An 18,332-nucleotide genomic window follows, 5' to 3' on the forward strand; every position below is an offset into this window, starting at 1 on the left:
TGAGCACGCAGTGCCACTTTTTGCTTCAAAAACCATTTTTAACATGGTTCCCTATAGGCTTAAGCTTGCTGCATGGTCACAGCTTTGAGCACAGCCAGGGTTAAGGTGCATTCCCAGAAAACCACCCACAGGCAGCTGTTTCGACCTTAATGGGTCTCATCAGTGTGGGGTTGATTAACTGGGTATGCAAAGAAGCTAAGGGATGGGTAACTTAACTCAGTATTATGGTATACCCCATCTCTTAGCTTCTTTGCATACCCAGTTAATCAACCCCACACTGATGAGACCCATTAAGGTTGAAACGGTTGTCTGTGCGTGGGTTTTCTGGCTATGCATCTTAACCTTGGCTGTGCTCAAAGCTGTGACCATGCAGCAAGCTTAAGCCTATAGGGAACCATGTTAAAAATGTTTTTTGGAGGGTGCAAGCGCGACTGACTGGGAGATGGCAGCTTAAGCTGAAAGCTCCTCCAATCCCCAGCGCATTTAAATCAATAAATACAACAAAAACCCACCCAAACTCGGCGCAAAACATACCCTCAGCAGCATTGAAGCGGCGGCTATGCCAATAACTCGGGCCACGACAAAAAGCACTAAGAGAAAGTCCCTGGATCTGAGATCTTATTTTTGGCACACAGAGCAAGTAAAGGCCAGGGACGAGATGGCCATGTCTGCGGGCGGGAGTTCCGACACGGACTCCACGCAGGGCAGGGGAGACCCAGAAGAGGAAGCGGGGATGCAGCTCGTCCTACGGAAAGACATGACTAAGTTCTTAAATGAAATAAAAGACTTTTTCCGCAGTAAAATAGATGGGCTGCGCAAGGACATACAGGGAGTAGGAGAACGCACCCCCGAGCTGGAGCAGCAGATGGACATCTCTATGGAGTGTCACCAGCACACGGGACAAGAATTAACCCACATAAAACAAAGGTTGCTCGAATTGGAGGAGAAGCAGGAAGACGGGGAAAACAGGGACAGAAGAAACAATCTCCGGCTGAGAGGCATACCTGAGGAGGTCATGGACATCGAGGACTTTGTGGGGAGGTGGATGGAGTCCCTGCTGCCAGATAAATCCCCTTCCGAGCTCTAACTGGACAGATGCCACGTGCCTTGCGAGCGAAACCTCTTCCCAACAATCCCCCGCGCGACGTCATCCTGCGCATCCACTATTTTAAAATAAAAGAGACACTTAGTAAAATCACCGGTTCATCCCCCACACTCCAGTTCGAGGGAGTGAAATTGTCTGTCTATCAGGACATATCCCCCACTACACTCAATAGAAGACGGGCGCTACAACCCCTTACAAAAGTACTGAGAGAGAGGGGCATACGTTACAGATGGGTTTTCCCCTTTGGACTCCTCGTCATTAAAGATGGCAAAGCCCACAGCATACAGCATTTGGATGAGGGGGAAGCACTCCTACAAACCCTAGGAGTTAAGGACAAGCTCCCGCAGCAACCAGAGCAGCGCCCGACTGCAGAAACCTCCTGGACACGAGTGAGCAGGGTGGCCGAGAGCAGGAAGACCAACAACAAAAACAAACCCTGAGGTCTGGATGGTGGATCGACCTAGATAATGCCCCCTAGTTATACCCCCCGATGCTCCTGGCTGACCGGGCGGCACGTTGCCCCCTGGGATGTCACGGATTCTGGCTGAAGGGGCAAAGTTTCTATTTATAATCTGTTGCTGCAGTTTGAAGCGGCTTTAAAGTTATCCTCCAGTGAAGCCAAAGCCAGTGGACCCCTGCTAGAAGTGTGAGGAATACCGTGTTCCTGTGCAGAGACAATGGCCACCAAGATGGCGCCTCCTGCACCTGCATTGAGGTGCCAAGAAAGAAGCGGGAGCTCTTCGCGGGCAAACATGGCGCCCCTGCAAAAGGCGCGAACGGACTGATGCGAGGCAAGTGGGCGGGAGGGGAGGAGGTGGAGGCGGAGTTCCGGGAGGAGAGGAGGAAGAGGGAGGCCCTGTGGCGAAAATGGGGGTAATCAGCGCATTAATAAAGGCAGTGGGCTCGGCTGGTTACCCCTATTTCGTATTGGGGATGAAGGGGTTAATTTTATATGCTGTTCCCCTTTTAAGACTGCTAATATAGGAACGGATTGAGCCAGCACTCTGATTTTTGGGGTGCCGCCTCAGTGTAATCCCCCAAGTACACACATATTAAAAATATAACTTTGTCATAAGGGAAACATATATTTTTGATGAAGTGCCTTTCTGGTGCAGTTAATATGTACCGGCAGGATGCTGTTTTTTTCTGCCTGCCTTTGTTTTGCATACCAGAACCAAATGTGTTGACACCTATGAGCTGGGTTACTTACCTATGCAAGCTTCAAAGCTAGCCTGCTAGGCCCACAGCTGTATGTCTCTCTGGAAGTTGCATATCAAAAGACCCCAGATTCATAAAGTGTCACTTAATCAGGATGTTTCTGAGTAGCAAATCCTGCTACTCGTCCTAGATATTTCACACCTTGGGACCAAACTCCAGACATTGCGTCCCCAGAAATGAGTGGCCCCTTTTTACTTAGCAGTGCTACCAAGCTGCTTACTGAGCATGCTCAGAGTTACCTGGGCTGGCTGTAAGTTTTGCCCCTGTGACATGGCAGGTTCTGATAGGAGGAAGATAATTCCTTGCCAATGGGATGAGGCTAATGTATCCCTTCACAGGCCCTTGTCCTTAAAAAGGCCTGTACCCCTCATTCCTGTGTTGTTGCTGTTGCTGTTACCTGATTTCTTCAAGCGGATAAGACCTAAGTACAGCGGCTACGATTCCAGAACGCAAGGGGTTAAAAACATCGCAACAAGGAAACTTGCCCTGCTTCAGGATTTCGTTAGCCCTGGGGATTCCAGCAAATCCCAGAGAACCAGAAAAGACTTTGCCCATTCACAGAAGGATTGGACTGGCTATTTATTTGGCAATTTGCACATGGACTACATTTTAAAGAACAATCTTCTGGTGCTTTGGCACCTTTCTGGACATTATCCTCTGTTTCTCTACCCGTGAGTGTAATTATTAAGTTTATTCTGCAGTTGTCGTGTGTTTGCCTATCAAGGGAATAAATATCAGTTTATTTTGCTCAACCTGTTCTGCTCAATCAGGATCCACGAAATATAAATGTGTTCTTAAGCGCGTCTCCCGTGACAGGCCCCACTTACCCGATCCAAGGACAACAGGATCTGACGTCAGTCGGAGGCAGGGCGCCCGGATATGACGTCATCAACGACCCAACCCGGATGTGAAGAGGGGAACTGTCGGGGACCTGAGGCAGAGGTACGCGCATTCCTCAGCCGAGGGACACGACAGACAGCGGGGGGGGGGGGGGGAGCAGAGACAATGGGAGGGGGGCCCAGGGGAGAGGCTTGGCGGCGAGCTGTACAAAGCGGAAGCTGATATCACACGGAACATCAGGCACCATATTTAGGGGGTGGAGAAGGAGGGGAGGTTGGAGGAAGACAGGAAAGAGGGCAGATAAGGAGAGGATAAGAGGGGGGAGAGAGGGCAAGAAGAGAGTGCTGAGGGTAGAGAGAGGAAAGAGAGAAGGGGGCGGAGGTAGAGTAGAAGGGGAGTATGAGGAGGAGCATACCGGAGGGGGAGGAAAAACAAGAGATTAGGGAGGGCGCTGTTAGATTGGTGACCGCAAAGAAGGGGGAGGTAGGAAAACACATAGAAGGAGCAAGAATACAAAAGAGGGCACAAAAAAACAAAAAAACAAAAAACAAAAGAGGATAGGCAGTTAAGCAAATTAACACATGGTTAGCGCAGCAGGTTAATTAATTAATCCATACAAGGGTGTGGAGGGGGGGAAAAGAGATAAAGTTTTGAGTTGAAGTTTTAAAGTTGGGTTTTCCAGGAAAAATGGGTGGAAGAGTTACAAAATGGCATATACTATAAGAGTATTTAGTTTTACATTAGATAATGCTCCATAGCGCGGGGGGTTAGGAGGTAGCTCCGCTCTCCTGGCAGTGGGCATGGGCCTCAACCACACTGACCAGGGTACATTGAGGTAAGTTGGGAAAGACCCGGGGAATGTGGACTTCCTACAGAACGGGAGCCTTGCAGTGATGAACGGTGCGGTGGACGCAAGGTCACGGGGTCCCCGGGCACATGAGCTCAGACTAGCAAGGTCTGGTAAAAGCTCAGAACAGTTGATATTGCTGTCTATTATGATGCTGTCTATACCACATGTTGTGTTGTCTCCCCTGTCTGTTTTTGTGCGTATCCCCCCCCTATCCCGACCCCCCACATGGAGCGACTACAGGAGCATTCGGAGCCACGTGGTCTAACGGCAACTCAGCCATCGTCCAGCAAAATCACCCGTATCAGTGCACAGAATAGGGTAAGCAGATCTATACACACACCACAATGTCTGTAACCTGGTTATCTCAAAATGTGAAAGGCTTTAATAGTCCGCAGAAGCGGAGGGTTGCCTTTTCTGAATATAAGAAAAAGAAGATAGACGTTTTGTTCCTACAGGAAACACATTTCAGAGCCAGACACAACCCCAAATATCTAGATGCCCAATACCAGCAGTTTTATCTAGCCTCAGCAAGAGAAAAAAAGAAAGGGGTGGCTATACTCCTACATAATAATTTCCCATTCAAAATAGATAAGATTAAAAGAGATGTGGAGGGCAGATATCTTATTCTGATAGGGACAATAAAAAACAGTAGACTGACCTTGGCCTCAGTCTATGCCCCATGTGAGAACGACCCGCAGTTCTTTAGATCTTTCTTCACACTCCTAAACAGGATCGCAGAGGGCAGTATAGTACTGGCTGGGGACCTTAATAAACGCTTGGACCCAGATATGGACAGAACACAGACGAAACATAGAGACAGAGCGGAAGGGGTCACAGCACTCCGACAGGGAATCAGAGAGAATCAGCTGGTGGATATTTGGAGGGAACAACACCCTGGGGAGCGGAGTTACACATTTTACTCAAACCCACACGACAGCTACAGCAGGATCGACTATTTTTTGGTGTCAGCTAGACTGGTCCCCCAGATCACCTACTCAGGGATACATGATATTTCATGGTCCGATCATGCACCAATTGAGCTGAGGTGCTCCCAGATCAAGCTGGTCAGCCCGGGAGCAAACTGGAAACTAAATGAGTCTTTATTAAAGATCCCAGAGACCGCGCAACAAATTAAAGCCGAGATCTCACAATTCTTTAAAGCTAACACCGGCAGTGTGGAATCCCACGTCACCTTGTGGGAGGCTCACAAGGCCACTATGCGAGGGGTCCTGATAAATATAGTAGCGGGTAAGAAAAAAGCGAGGGAAGCTAAAACAAAACTACTAAGGGAGAGGCTCCATGAGCTCTCTATACAACATACCCAATCCGGCAACGCGGACACATTGAAGGAGTTGAAGGACATAAGAATAGAACTTAACCTCCTCCTCAACTCCCAGGCTGAGAAAGAACTGAGTTGGACAAAGAGGAAATTTTTTGAAAAATCGAACAAGCCAGATACCATGCTAGCTAGGAAAATTCGCAATAAACAACACAACTACACAATCCATGCGATTAAGACTAGAACGGGAGAGCTATCAGCCAACCCCAAACACATAGTCGAGGAGTTTAGAACATACTATGCAAAGCTATACGATGGTCAGAAGGTTCGGCATAACGCTAAAACAAATAAGGCTTTAGGCGAATTTTTAGCCAAAGCGAACCTACCAAAATTGACAAGGTTGGAGCGGGAGTTCCTTGGTAAGGAGTTTACAGCGGAGGAACTAAAAGAGGTAGTTGTTAACCTTAAACCTGCTAAAGCGCCAGGCCCAGATGGATTTTCTAACTTGTATTATAAAAAATATATAGGAATCCTATCCCCGCACTTGCTGAGGATGTTAAACCATATTCTAACAGGGGGCTCCTTCTCAGACATGATGTTGCAAGCGTCCATCTCAGTGATCCATAAACAGGGCAAAGATCCCACCAATTGTCCAAGCTATCGGCCAATATCTTTGATTAACTCAGATATTAAAATTTACTCCAAATTACTGGCCAATAGATTGAGTTCGATTCTGCCTAGGCTGATTCACCCAGATCAGGTTGGCTTCATCGCAGGTAGGCAAGCGGCCGATAATACTAGAAGGATAATTGATACTATAGATTACATAAATGCAAACAAGATCCCGGGAATGATTGTAAGCCAAGACGCAAAAAAAGCCATTGACAGAATCGTCTGGCCATACCTGGATGCCACACTTGCAGCATTTGGAATGGGGGAAACGGTAATACGGGCAATCAAAGCGCTGTACACAAATCCAACAGCGCGGGTAATCCATCAAGGGTACCCGTCAGACTCGCTGCAAATTAAAAGTGGTACAAGACAGGGCTGCCCACTTTCGCCACTGTTGTTCGCCCTATGCATGGAACCACTTGCAAACCACATTCGCAGTAATAAAGATATCACGGGAATCCACATACAGTCTCAGGAGTACAAAACCGCGTTATACGCCGATGATGTTATCCTGACACTGTCAAAGCCCCTAGTCTCCCTACCCAACCTCTTTGACCTCCTGGACAAATTCAACTCAGTTTCAGGGTTTAAAATCAACCAATCAAAATCGGAGGCGCTAAGCCTGAACCTCCCCAAAACTACCGAAAAACTAGTAGAGATTAACTTCAATCTGAATTGGCAACCCAAGATGATTAAATACCTGGGAGTTAATCTCACGAAGGAGGTTAGATCGCTATATAAGGCAAATTACCCTTAACTCTTACAATCTTTGAGAAGGGAGCTGAAGGAATGGGCGACGTTCGGTATCTCCTGGATTGGAAGAATTTATAGCGTAAAGATGAACCTTCTGCCCAGACTCTTATACCTTTTCCAGACACTCCCCATACCCATAGATAGAGCGGAGATAAGTGACTTGCAGGCTCAGATCTTTACATTTATTTGGAACAATAGGAAAGCTAGGATACCAGCAACAACACTGATTAAACCCAAAACAGCAGGCGGACTGGCGGTACCTTGCTTGTTCTCATATTACAGAGCGGCACAATTGAGCCAAATTATCCAATGGCACATAAATCCTGAGCGCCGTAGATGGGTGAAGCTGGAGAGCGAGCTGTGTGCCCCATTGGACATTCAGAATCTGATTTGGTACCCAAAACTTAGGTTAAAGAAAATCTCGAGACCGCTATCCTCAATAACTAACTCACTCTCGATTTGGGAAGCCACTAAATTTAAATGCACCTTAACCAAGCGATACTCCCTGATGACACCACTATTCGGCAACCCAGATTTTGCTCCAGGGCTGGACGAGGGACACTTTATAGTCCTGAAGCAGAAGGGATACGGGAGGTTGAGGGATCTGGAGGGCATAAGCACTATTCAAACATTCACGCAAATTCAGGCCGACAAAGGCATCCCCAACACAGAATTTTTTAGATACCTCCAGATCCGGGCATTTTACACCAAATACAAGAACCGTCCTAAAGTGACGAATTTCGAATCACTCTGTGCACGAGGGCACAACACCTCGGGACTTACATCTCGGTTGTACAGAGAGATAGTCGATCCTGGGATCGGCCCCAACACACGTCTTGACTACATGACCCACTGGGAGAAAGACTTAGGAGAGACTTTAGAGGACGAGGACTGGACAGACATACTCGAGGCGACAGCAAAAACATCGATTTGTACGACGTTGAAGGAGAACTCATATAAGGTGTTAATGAGGTGGTATCTCACTCCAGTTAGATTATCAAAATTTGTCACGGGTTACTCCCCCTTGTGCCCTAGACAATGTGGAGAGCCCGGAGACCTGCTGCACATGCTGTGGTCTTGCCCTCGACTGCGCCCAATATGGGAACAGATTCAGAATTGGTTGGAGAGGATCTTGGGCCTCGAAATTCCTCTAGACCCTTGGCTATTTCTCCTAAATCGGCCACTGGAGGGCCTGTCGAGAGCGGGGAACAAATTGATCGCTCATTTTGCGACGGCAGTGAGGTGTGAGAGGGCAGCATTGTGGAAGCAAAATACAACTCCATCGTTAGAAAAGATTCGGAACAGAATTTGGTTCGTTTGCCAGATGGAGAAGTTGACTAGTTTGGTCAATGACACTGGCGCAAATTTCCAAAAAGTCTGGTTCCCCTGGCTGGCACAGACTGACATTACAGGGGTGAGCAATGCCACCATTTGGCTGTAATAATGGAAGGCGAGTTCTCCTTCAACGCGTTCCGGACGGTAACAGGGTGAGTACGAGCCCCAGATACAGACCAGAGAGGTGACGTGGAAGGAACAGCCCAACTCAGGGCTGCACAACACGAGCCGAGAGCTCCAAGGAGTTGCAAGAAGTTGTGGAATACGGGTCAACCCCCCCTCCCCATCCCCCCTACCCCATCTCCGCCCCCCCCCTTGTGTTACCCCCCCCCTTCCCCACATGTGTCTCCCCCAATGTGTCACTACCCTTCCCCCCCTGAGTCGATGTACTATGTGTAAAAGAATCAGCAAGTTATGTAGCAACCTCAGCTAATATTGGCCAAAAAATGTCTTCACACTGCTGTATGCTTGGAAAAAGATGAAAATAAAAAGTTGAAAAAAAAAATGGTTTTTGAAGTAAAAAGTGGCAATGCGTGCTCATTTGCATGTCATTTCCCAGAATCCCTTGCTGCAGTGGAAGTGCTGTGTGCAGGGTGATAATGGTGAAGGGTGGGGTTGCAGACATGCAGATGAGCATACAGTTATATTTGCATATATATATATATATATATATATATATATATATATATATATATACATACATACACACACACACACACACACACACACACACACACACACACACACACACACACACACACACACACACACATATATATATAACACAAAAACAAGCCTGCAACAGACTAAATGAATAACAAATGAACCAAAATCAGTAGAATCGCCTATAGAAAATAATAACAATAGGATACTGAGAGTGCTGGGAATCAAACATGTGTGAAAACAAAAACAGAAAGAAAATATCCCACGTAAAGCACTCCGGTGTACAAAAGTATAACGAAATATTTATTAAAGACACATCACATGACATACAAACATGATAAAATCACTCGCACATGCCTCAAAAGTATGGAAAAACAACCACATGCAACCTGTATAAATGGTGTGAACCAAAGCTCAAGCCAGAAAAATATGCTAACAGATATTGTCTAATGACATGAAGTATCAGAATGGTGAGGCTCAAGTAAAGCCTCACTTCTGTGGACCGGCCGGCCAACAAGGGAAAAGTAAGTCTGCTGAAAATGCTAAATCCCAGACCTAGCTAAGGCAGAAGCCCAGACCATAAAAATCCTGCTACAGAGTGAAAATTCACAGATGAAGTAGTACTGACAAAATCTGTTGAAAAGTGCTGCATCTGAGTCCAGCTATAATGAAAGCAGAAAACAAACAGAATAGCTAAATGATATGTGCAGTAAAGATAGTACTAAGTGCAAAAGAGAATGTGGGCTAATGGAAGGTAGAGTAGACTGCAGCAGTTGATGAATAAATGTCCCGTCACAACTCCCCATAAATGTAAGGTGTACAGTATAGTCAATACGGACAGCGCGTAACTCCCACATGAGATCTCCTGAGAGAAGCGGTGTCGGGTAAATGGGAGCCCGATTAAGAGCAGCCAGACAGCCCGTGCCGTTGTCGTTGCCGTCTGATCATGCGAATGACGTTGAGAGTGTGGAGGCGTGGATGAGGAGAGCAGGGCATGCTGCTGAGTCACCAAAAAGAATAGAGCCAAAACATGAGCAGGAACAGAAGCAAGCAGGGGATGAGGTGTTCAGGAGAGAGTAAGGACAAGAAATGCAAGTATGGGACTATAAGGGCAGACTATGCTACGGAGTGGGTATGCAGTATACCTGACTTCCTGGCATTGCGCTGTATTTCTCACTTTTTTCAACCCTTGGATAACTGCTTCTACAGCATGGCACGCCATCTTGGACTCTTGGGGACAGAAGGAGTGGGAAAGATCTTTCCGAGTTATTCGTTATGCGATTATCATTTATGGATGAGTACCAGTACCTAGTATCTTTCCCTCCAATGAGGTTACATCAAGGTGACATCAAGCATCATTGACTGTTCCCTTCAGGAGAAGTGCTTGTGTTATTTATACTGGTCACTCACAGACCACACCTTATCTGCATACCCACTCTGTAGCATAGTCTGCCCTTATAGTCCCATACTTTGCATTTATGGATGTATATGCATGAAAGTTTCGTCATCTCTGGAGCACCCACTTTCTATATACTTTGAACGTTGAACTACATTGGTTGGGTTTGCTCATTGAAGGAATTTTTTTCTTCAATCAAGAATTTATTGTTAAGGGAGCAGGTGTGTTTTTCTTTGACTGTGTACCATAGCCTATGGGCTGGGAAGGATCTAAGGACTTTCTTACTTAATTTACATTATATCTATTGTTCAGGACATTTACGTACTCTACATTTTTTCTATCCGCTATTATTAACATATTCATGTGATGTCGGATATTGAAGAAAGTGAATTGTGAATCGGTGATGTACGCTTTTAATTGCTTTGATGATTCATCAAGAGGAGGATTTTTTTTCCACCTCCTAGGGTGATGTTTTGTTCCTGTGCTGAATAAATAGAATTTTATTTATATACCACTTGACTCCCTGGCAGTGCGCTGTTTTTCTCTCTTTTTTCAACCCTTAAAAAGATGTCCAACCTTTTTTTGAACAAATCTATTGTATCTGCCATCACAGTCTCCATGGGTAATGAATTCCACATTTTAACTGCCCTTACTGTAAAGAACCCTTTCCTTTGTTGCTGGTGAAATCTCCTTTCCTCCAACCTTTAAGGGATGGCCCCGAGTCCTTTGTACTGCCCGTGGGATGAATAAGTCTTTTGAAAGCTCCTTGCTTTGTCCCAGAATATATTTGTATATACTTATCATATCCCCTCTTAGACGCCTCTTTTCTAATGTAAATACATCTAATTTAGCTAGCCTCTCCTCATAAGTTAGAATGTCCATCCCCTTTATTAATGTGGTGGCTCTTCTCTGCACTCTCTCTAGTTCCATAATGTATTTTCTTAGGATTGGTGCCCAAAATTGTACTCCATATTATTGGTGTGGTCTTACTAATGCTTTGTAAAGGGGCACAATGTTTACTTCCCTTCCATCCATTGCCTGATTAATGCAAGAAAAGATCTTGTTTGCCTTTGCAGCTACTGCATGACTTGGGGCACTATTGCTAAGCCTGCTGTCTACAAGCACTCCTAAATCCTTCTCCACCAAGGATTCCCCCAATTTATCCCCATTTAATTTGCAAGTTGCCTTTTTCTTCTTGCATCCCAAATGCATAACCTTACATTTATCTGTATTAAACCTCATCTGCCATTTACCTGCACACGTTTCCAGTCTCTCCAAGTACTTCTGAAGAGAAATTACATCCTGCTCTGATTCTTTTACCTTAAACAATTTAGTATCATCAGCAAAGATGGAGACTTTGCTCTCGATGCCAACCTTAAAGTAATTAATAAACAAGTTAAAAAGCAGGGGTCCCAGTACTGATCCCTGAGGTACTCCACTCACAACTTTAGCCCAACCTGAAAAAGTTCCATTTATGACAACCCTCTGTTGTCTGTCCTTTAACCAGTTTTCAATCCAGGTGCATATATTATTACTGAGTCCAATTTGCTTTACTTTGTACACCAACTTCTTGTGTGAAACCGCATCAAAAGCCTTTGCAAAATCTAAGTAGACAACATCAACTGCATTACCCTGGTTAAATTCCTACTTACCTCCTCAAAGAAAGAAATAAGGTTAGTTTGGCATGATCTATCCTTCATAAATCCATGCTGACTATGACTAATAATTTTGTTTTCCATTAGGTATTCCTGAATATTATCCTGTATTAAACCTTCAAGTAGTTTTCCCAAAATTGAAGTCAGGCTTACAGGTCTGTAATTCCACACTTGTGATCGAGCTCCCTTTTTAAATATAGGCACCACATCTGCTTTACGCCAATCTTGTAGTACTGAGCCTGTGGAAATGGAGTCCTTGAATATTAAATATAATGGTTTTGCCATTACTGGGCTTAACTCCTTGAGAACTCTTGGATGTGTGCCATTGGGGCCAGGTGCCTTATTTACTTTAATTTTTTCAAGTCGCTTATGAACTTCTTCCTCAGTTAACCAATTGTTCATTAATATGGAGGTTGTGGCTTCCTCCTGTGGCACTACTATTGAACTTGATTCCTCCCTGGTAAACACAGAGCAAAGAATTTGTTTAATACCTCTGCTTTTTCCTTATCTCCAATAATCTGCCTACCCATCTCACACTAAAAAGGTCCTATATTTTCTTTTCTCATTTTTTTGTTATTAAGGTACTTAAAGAATTTTTAAGTGTTGACCTTACTTTCTATTGCCAACCTTTTTTCATTATCCCTTTTGCTAATTTGATTGCCCTTTTCTAATTTTTGTTACATTCCTTATAATTCTGATACAATGTCTCCGTCCTTCTGACTTAAAGAATCTAAACGCCTTCCTCTTCTTGTCCATTTCCTCCCCTACATGTTTATTTAGCCACATTGGTTTTGACTTATTTCTTTTATACTTATTACCCAAAGGTATACACTGATAAGTGTGCTTTTCTAACAATGTTTTAAAGACTGCCCATTTATCTTCTAAAATGTTCCCTGCAAAAACATCATCCCAGTGTATTACTTGTAGATTAGACCTCAGTTTATTAAAATCTGTCTTTCTAAAGTTTAAGGTCTTTGTTGAACCCAAGTAATCTGTTTTTTGATAATTTATTTCAAATGAGACCATGATATGATCAGTTACCCAAATGTTCCAGGACTTGAATATTTGTTATTACTTCTACATTGTTTGTTATTCCCAAATCCAGTACTGCCCCTCTTCTGGTTGGTTCCTCAATAATTTGGGTCATATAATTGTTGTTAAAGCAACCCCAAAAACCTGTTTCCTTTTGTTGTAATGCTAATCTCATTTCCCCAGTCTATGTCTGGATAATTAAAATCCCCCCATTATGCAAACATGACCCAGTTTTGATACCTTCTCCAATTGCAAAAGTATTTTAGCTTCCTCAATCTCTTTATACTTTTACCTCCACTGCTAATTTCTATCCACAAGGTCTCTACATTTTCATCATTCCCTTTATAAACATCATCCCTTATAATAGGTTTTAGAACCGGTTTGACATATAAAACATACTCCACCTCCCCTTCTATTTGTTCGATCCTTCCGAAAAATGGAATAACCCTCCAAATGAACTGTCCAGTCATGAGTTTCATCCCACCATGTTTCAGTAATACCTATGATATCATACTGCTCCCTTGCAGCTATTAATTCAAGCTCCCCCATGTTATCTGTCAGGCTTCTTGCATTAGCAAGCATGCATTTAATGTTTTTCAGCCTGTACTATTATCTTATCTGCTCCTTCCTTTCTGCGCCCACTTGGTTTAGTCTTTAGAAGTTTTCTAGTATCTGTATTTACTATGGGTGTCTCACTACTTGTCAAACTCGCTCTTGCCCCCATTCTACCTCCCTACCCCCTTGTATCCTCCTCTATTCTATTTAGTTCATTATCTGTTTCATTCTCCTCCCCCCTCCATTCTAGTTTAAAGTCTCCTCCAACCTTTTTAACATTCTCCCCCCTAGCACCCAAGATCCCTCTTTATTGAGCTGCAATACGTCCCTAGAATATAGATGGCACCTCTCAGAAAAGGATTCCCAGTGCTCTAAAACCTCAAAACCCCTACTTCCTGCACCCCTTTCTTAGCCATGCATTAACCTCCCTAATCTCTGACTGTCTCCCTGCGGTAGCGCATGGCACTGGTAGTATTTCAGAAAATAGTACCTTGGAGCTTTTGGCCTATATCCCTGTAATCATTTTTTAGGACCCTCCATCTTTCTCTAACTTTGTCATTTGTGTCAACGTGTACCAAGTCCGCCGGGACCCACACCTCAAGACCTTATACTAAAACCCCCTACCCTAAACCTTAAAACCCTTAAATTAACCCCATATCTAAAACAGTAATAAAACTTACATTAGAAGTGGCGGGTGGCGGAGGGTCCATCTGCGGCCTAATACCGGCGACCAATTGGTCGTGGCGAAACTATTCCAATTCAAAGCTAAGTGAGGCTACAGACCACTTCAGCATAATGGGGAATGCGCATTTTATTAGAACCAACAGCATGGAAATATAAAACATTATTAAGAACAACATTTTTCTTTACATAAAAATACAAAAAGAATGATACAAATAACCTGAATTAAAAAAAGGTATAACTTTTTTATCCTTTTAAAATGCTCGTTTTATGCACCATGAACTAAAGTCACTTTTCATTGTGATTTAGCGTAACACAGATACATGTGTGCACTTATATGTGAGCGTTTTAGTCGCTGGTTATCTCTAAGCATGCCTGGCTTTAGAGATAGGTATCTGACCTGTGTGTGTCCCCTTGTGTTTCCTCAGGCTGGATAAATCACTAAATCCCTTCCCACATTCCCCACATACATGCGGTCTCTCCCCTGTGTGTGTCCTCTGGTGTGTGTTCAGGCCGGATAATTGACTAAATCCCTTCCCACATTCCCCACATACATGTGGTCTCTCCCCTGTGTGTGTCCTCTTGTGTGCATTCAGGCCGGATAATTGACTAAATCCTTTCCCACATTCCCCACATACATGTGGTCTCTCCCCTGTGTGTGTCCTCTTGTGTGTGTTCAGGCTGGATAAGTCACTAAATCCCTTCCCACATTCCCCACATACATGCGGTCTCTCACCTGTGTGTGTCCTTTTGTGTATGTTCAGGTGGGATAACCGACTAAATCCCTTCCCACATTCCCCACATACATGCGGTCTCTCCCCTGTGTGTATCCTCTTGTGTTTGCTCAGGCTGGATAAGTCACTAAATCCCTTCCCACATTCCCCACATACATGGGGTCTCTCACATGTGTGTGTCCTCTTGTGTGCGTCCAGGCTGGATGACATAGTAAATCCCATCCCACATTCCCCACATACATGCGGTCTCTCCCCTGTGTGTGTCCTCTTGTGTGTGTTCAGTTTGGATAAGTCCCTAAATCCTTTCCCACATTCCCCACATAAATGCGGTCTCTCCCCTGTGTGTGTCCTCTTGTGCTTGTCCAAGCTGGATGACACACTAAATCCCTTCCCACATTCCCCACATACATGCGGTCTCTCCCCTGTGTGTGTCCTCTCGTGCCTGTTCAGGCTGGATAACTGACTAAATCCCTTCCCACATTCCCCACATACATGCGGTCTCTCCCCTGTGTGTGTCCTCTCGTGTCTGTTCAGGATGGATAACTGACTAAATCCCTTCCCACATTCCCCACATACATGCGGTCTCTCCCCTGTGTGTGTCCTCATGTGTGTGTTCATGCTGGATAAGTCACTAAATCCCTTCCCACATTCCCCACATACATGCGGTCTCTCCCCTGTGTGTCTCCTTTTGTGTATGTTCAGGTGGGATAACCGACTAAATCCCTTCCCACATTCCCCACATACATGCGGTCTCTCCCCGGTCTGTGTTCTCTTCTGTGCGTTCCGGTCTGATAACCAAGTCAGACTCTTGCCACGTTCTCCAAGATCTTTTCCTGTGGCAGCAGCTAATATATGTTTTTTGGAATGAGAAGCAGTTACATTGTTTATTATTTGCCTTGACTGGTTGAAAGATGCATTTTCTGTCATATTTATTGGAATATTGCAAGATTGTTCTGTCCTCATCTTTTCCTTGTTGACATGCGTGGATTATTGGTGCTTGGCTTTGTACTAGACGAGACAAAAAAAAATACATAATTAGAAAATTAGGTGAAATTAGGAATTAGTTATCAAAAAAAGTGTGTGTGTGTGCAAGGCACGTGCATTTTAATTGAAACTTCTTTGTCTTTTGTCATTGTTTTGTAACCAGAATTGTATTTGTGATGGTGATGTTTTTATTTAAAATCCAAACACAATTTCAGTGAGAAAATGTAAAGAAGTTCGACTTAGAATGAGCGTGCTCGTACCCCCCCACCCCCGTTTTAGCTATTTGCACGTCTATATTTACACTAACTGTGAATATGGTATGACTGTGTGTGTGACTGTTTTTTTTTTTTTGGTCTGTGTCTGTTTGTTTTTGTGTGTAGCATTGGGAGTGGGCCCACCTGTGCACCAGAGAGTTTGGTGTGGTACAGTCACCTGAGCATGGAAGTTGTGGCCAAGTTCTGTGTTCGGTGTGGGCCAGGCATTGGAAGGGCAGCTCATTATAGAACTTGCGGCCGACTTCTGGGGTCCTGCACTTGCATGCGGTGCTGGTCGGGCCTGATGCAAGCCGTGCCTGCGCATGGCGCCGGCAGTGCCTGCGTACACACCACTGGCTATACCTTTGAACAGCGCCAGATGTGCCGTTACTGCGAGTGTGCAGCGAGCCTATCTGCCACTGCGCATGTGCGGAGAGCCCGGCCACCGCATCGCTGGCTCCAAGCTCCGTGTGCGCTGGAAGTGAAGGAAGCACTTTGAGGTCTGCGTGAGAGCGGGTGCGGCGCAGGCACAGTGCGGGATAGAAGTGTGGTAGAAGCGCTTAGAGGTCTGGGCATGCGCAAGTGTGGCGCGCGCACAGTAGTAGCATGACGTCACTTCCTTCATGGAATTCTGTTACAACACAGGGGATTTTTCCTATCAAAACTCTGTAGGTACCAGCAAAGAAGTTTCACTTAAAGTCACTGTTACACAAACGGTCTTACAAAAGGTCATGAAGGGGAGGTACGTTGGCATATCACAAGTTCAGGATGAAAGTAAACTGTAGATATACATTGTAAACATGAAGGGTTTAGCACAACATATGCAGCATTAGGGCCGGGAGAGTAGATGTAGTGGATCATACATTTAAAGTGGATCATAATATTTAACGATTTAAAAGGAAATCTCACTAGCTGCAAGTGTTTTGCACTATTAAAGTGGCAGAAATCTTTTGAAATCCTTAGGTAAGGTGAGTATACTGAGGTAATGAAGGGGGGGTTATTAATTTATTTTAATTTGATGATGTATTTATTACTGGGTTACCATTTATCGCCAATGTGGATATCTGGCCCCCCCATTGAGAGGGCCTAGTTATCCACAGTGATAATCAATGGTTATATGTGTAAAATGTATTTTGAATGTTCTTTCTTGTTTTGTTTTAAACGAGTATATTTTTTGTTAATATTTAAAACACCATTTGTCTAATAGGGATATTGGGCATTAGTCTAGAAGGGTGGCAGAGGTAGGGGATGTGGGTGATGACGTTAATTGCCCAGGGGAGGGTGGTTAGGTTTCCCATGGGGGTTGTGGGGGAAGTGGTGGTGGTGGTGGTGAGAGGGGTTAACCCCTTAATTACCTTAGCAACTAGAATGGAAATGCCGTACTGCCCACTAATGGGGTCAATAGGGTAAGGGTAATGTTTTTTTAAATCAAGTATTAACCACTTTGGTGCCTGTGGTATACCATGGTAACCACAGCATTAAACAGGTTAATGTTATTTTGATCATAGGTTTCTTTAATAATAGACATTTACAAAAGCCTATGATAGAAATATTAACCCAATGTTGTATGTAAAGCATTATTAATGGTCGTGTTAATTCCCATATCGCGAGATTGGCTCAAATATCGCACTCAGTAAATTATTACCACAATCTTGATATATACTACCTTAAAATTGCGGTAATAACACCCGTTAGTTTCTTATTTCCCAGGGTGTGATATTAACTTCACTTTAACAAAATGTGATTTATCTGAGCCGTAGTGTTTTGTTTATGCCTTCGGGACAAACCAAGAACTAATCATGGTTTACTAGCCACTAAGGTGCCAAAGGGGGGGTAGCTAGTGTAGAGTAATATTTATATTATCCCCTGTGTGGTCAGCTAGTCATGGAAACCGATGACTAGTTTACCCGTGGACTACTAAGGAGTTAATATGTACTGTAATGTATTTTAACAACTATTTTATCACCTACTCCATGTTGGTTTAGCCCATCTTTCCTATGTATATAATGGGCAGTATATTGGACATTATATACATAGGAAAGACAGGGCTAACCCAGCCTGGAGTAGGTGATAAAATATTTGCGATATTTCTGCCATTCATCCCGTTACGATAAATATCGGAGCTTGATGTATGGTAGTTTTTACTTGAAAATGTGGTATTATGACTGTTTTGTATCGGATCTGATGTTTAACGGGTCCGATAAAAAATGCTTTATTTTTGGCGCTGCAACGCCGATTCATGGCATAATAATAATAAGGCACTTTATTATGAGCGGTAATACAGCATTTTTGGTTACCGCAGCTTGATGTATCTGGCCCTTTGACT

The 18,332-nt window shown here is 44.2% G+C and overlaps 1 protein-coding gene across 1 annotated transcript in view; it reads right to left on the reverse strand.

The window, feature by feature from the left end:
* Positions 1-14,154: 14,154 nt before the first annotated feature.
* The window catches only part of LOC142466716 (uncharacterized), a 36,847-nt gene continuing 32,669 nt past the window's right edge, over positions 14,155-18,332 (reverse strand). The window contains exon 4 of the mRNA XM_075572045.1: positions 14,155-15,776. Coding sequence (XP_075428160.1) covers positions 14,400-15,731 — 1,332 coding nt within the window. The 5' untranslated portion in view covers positions 15,732-15,776 and the 3' untranslated portion in view covers positions 14,155-14,399. The remainder of the gene's footprint in view (positions 15,777-18,332) is intronic.

The sequence above is a fragment of the Ascaphus truei genome, chromosome 15 (assembly GCF_040206685.1).
Source record: "Ascaphus truei isolate aAscTru1 chromosome 15, aAscTru1.hap1, whole genome shotgun sequence".
NCBI classification, from domain to species: Eukaryota; Metazoa; Chordata; class Amphibia; order Anura; family Ascaphidae; genus Ascaphus; species Ascaphus truei.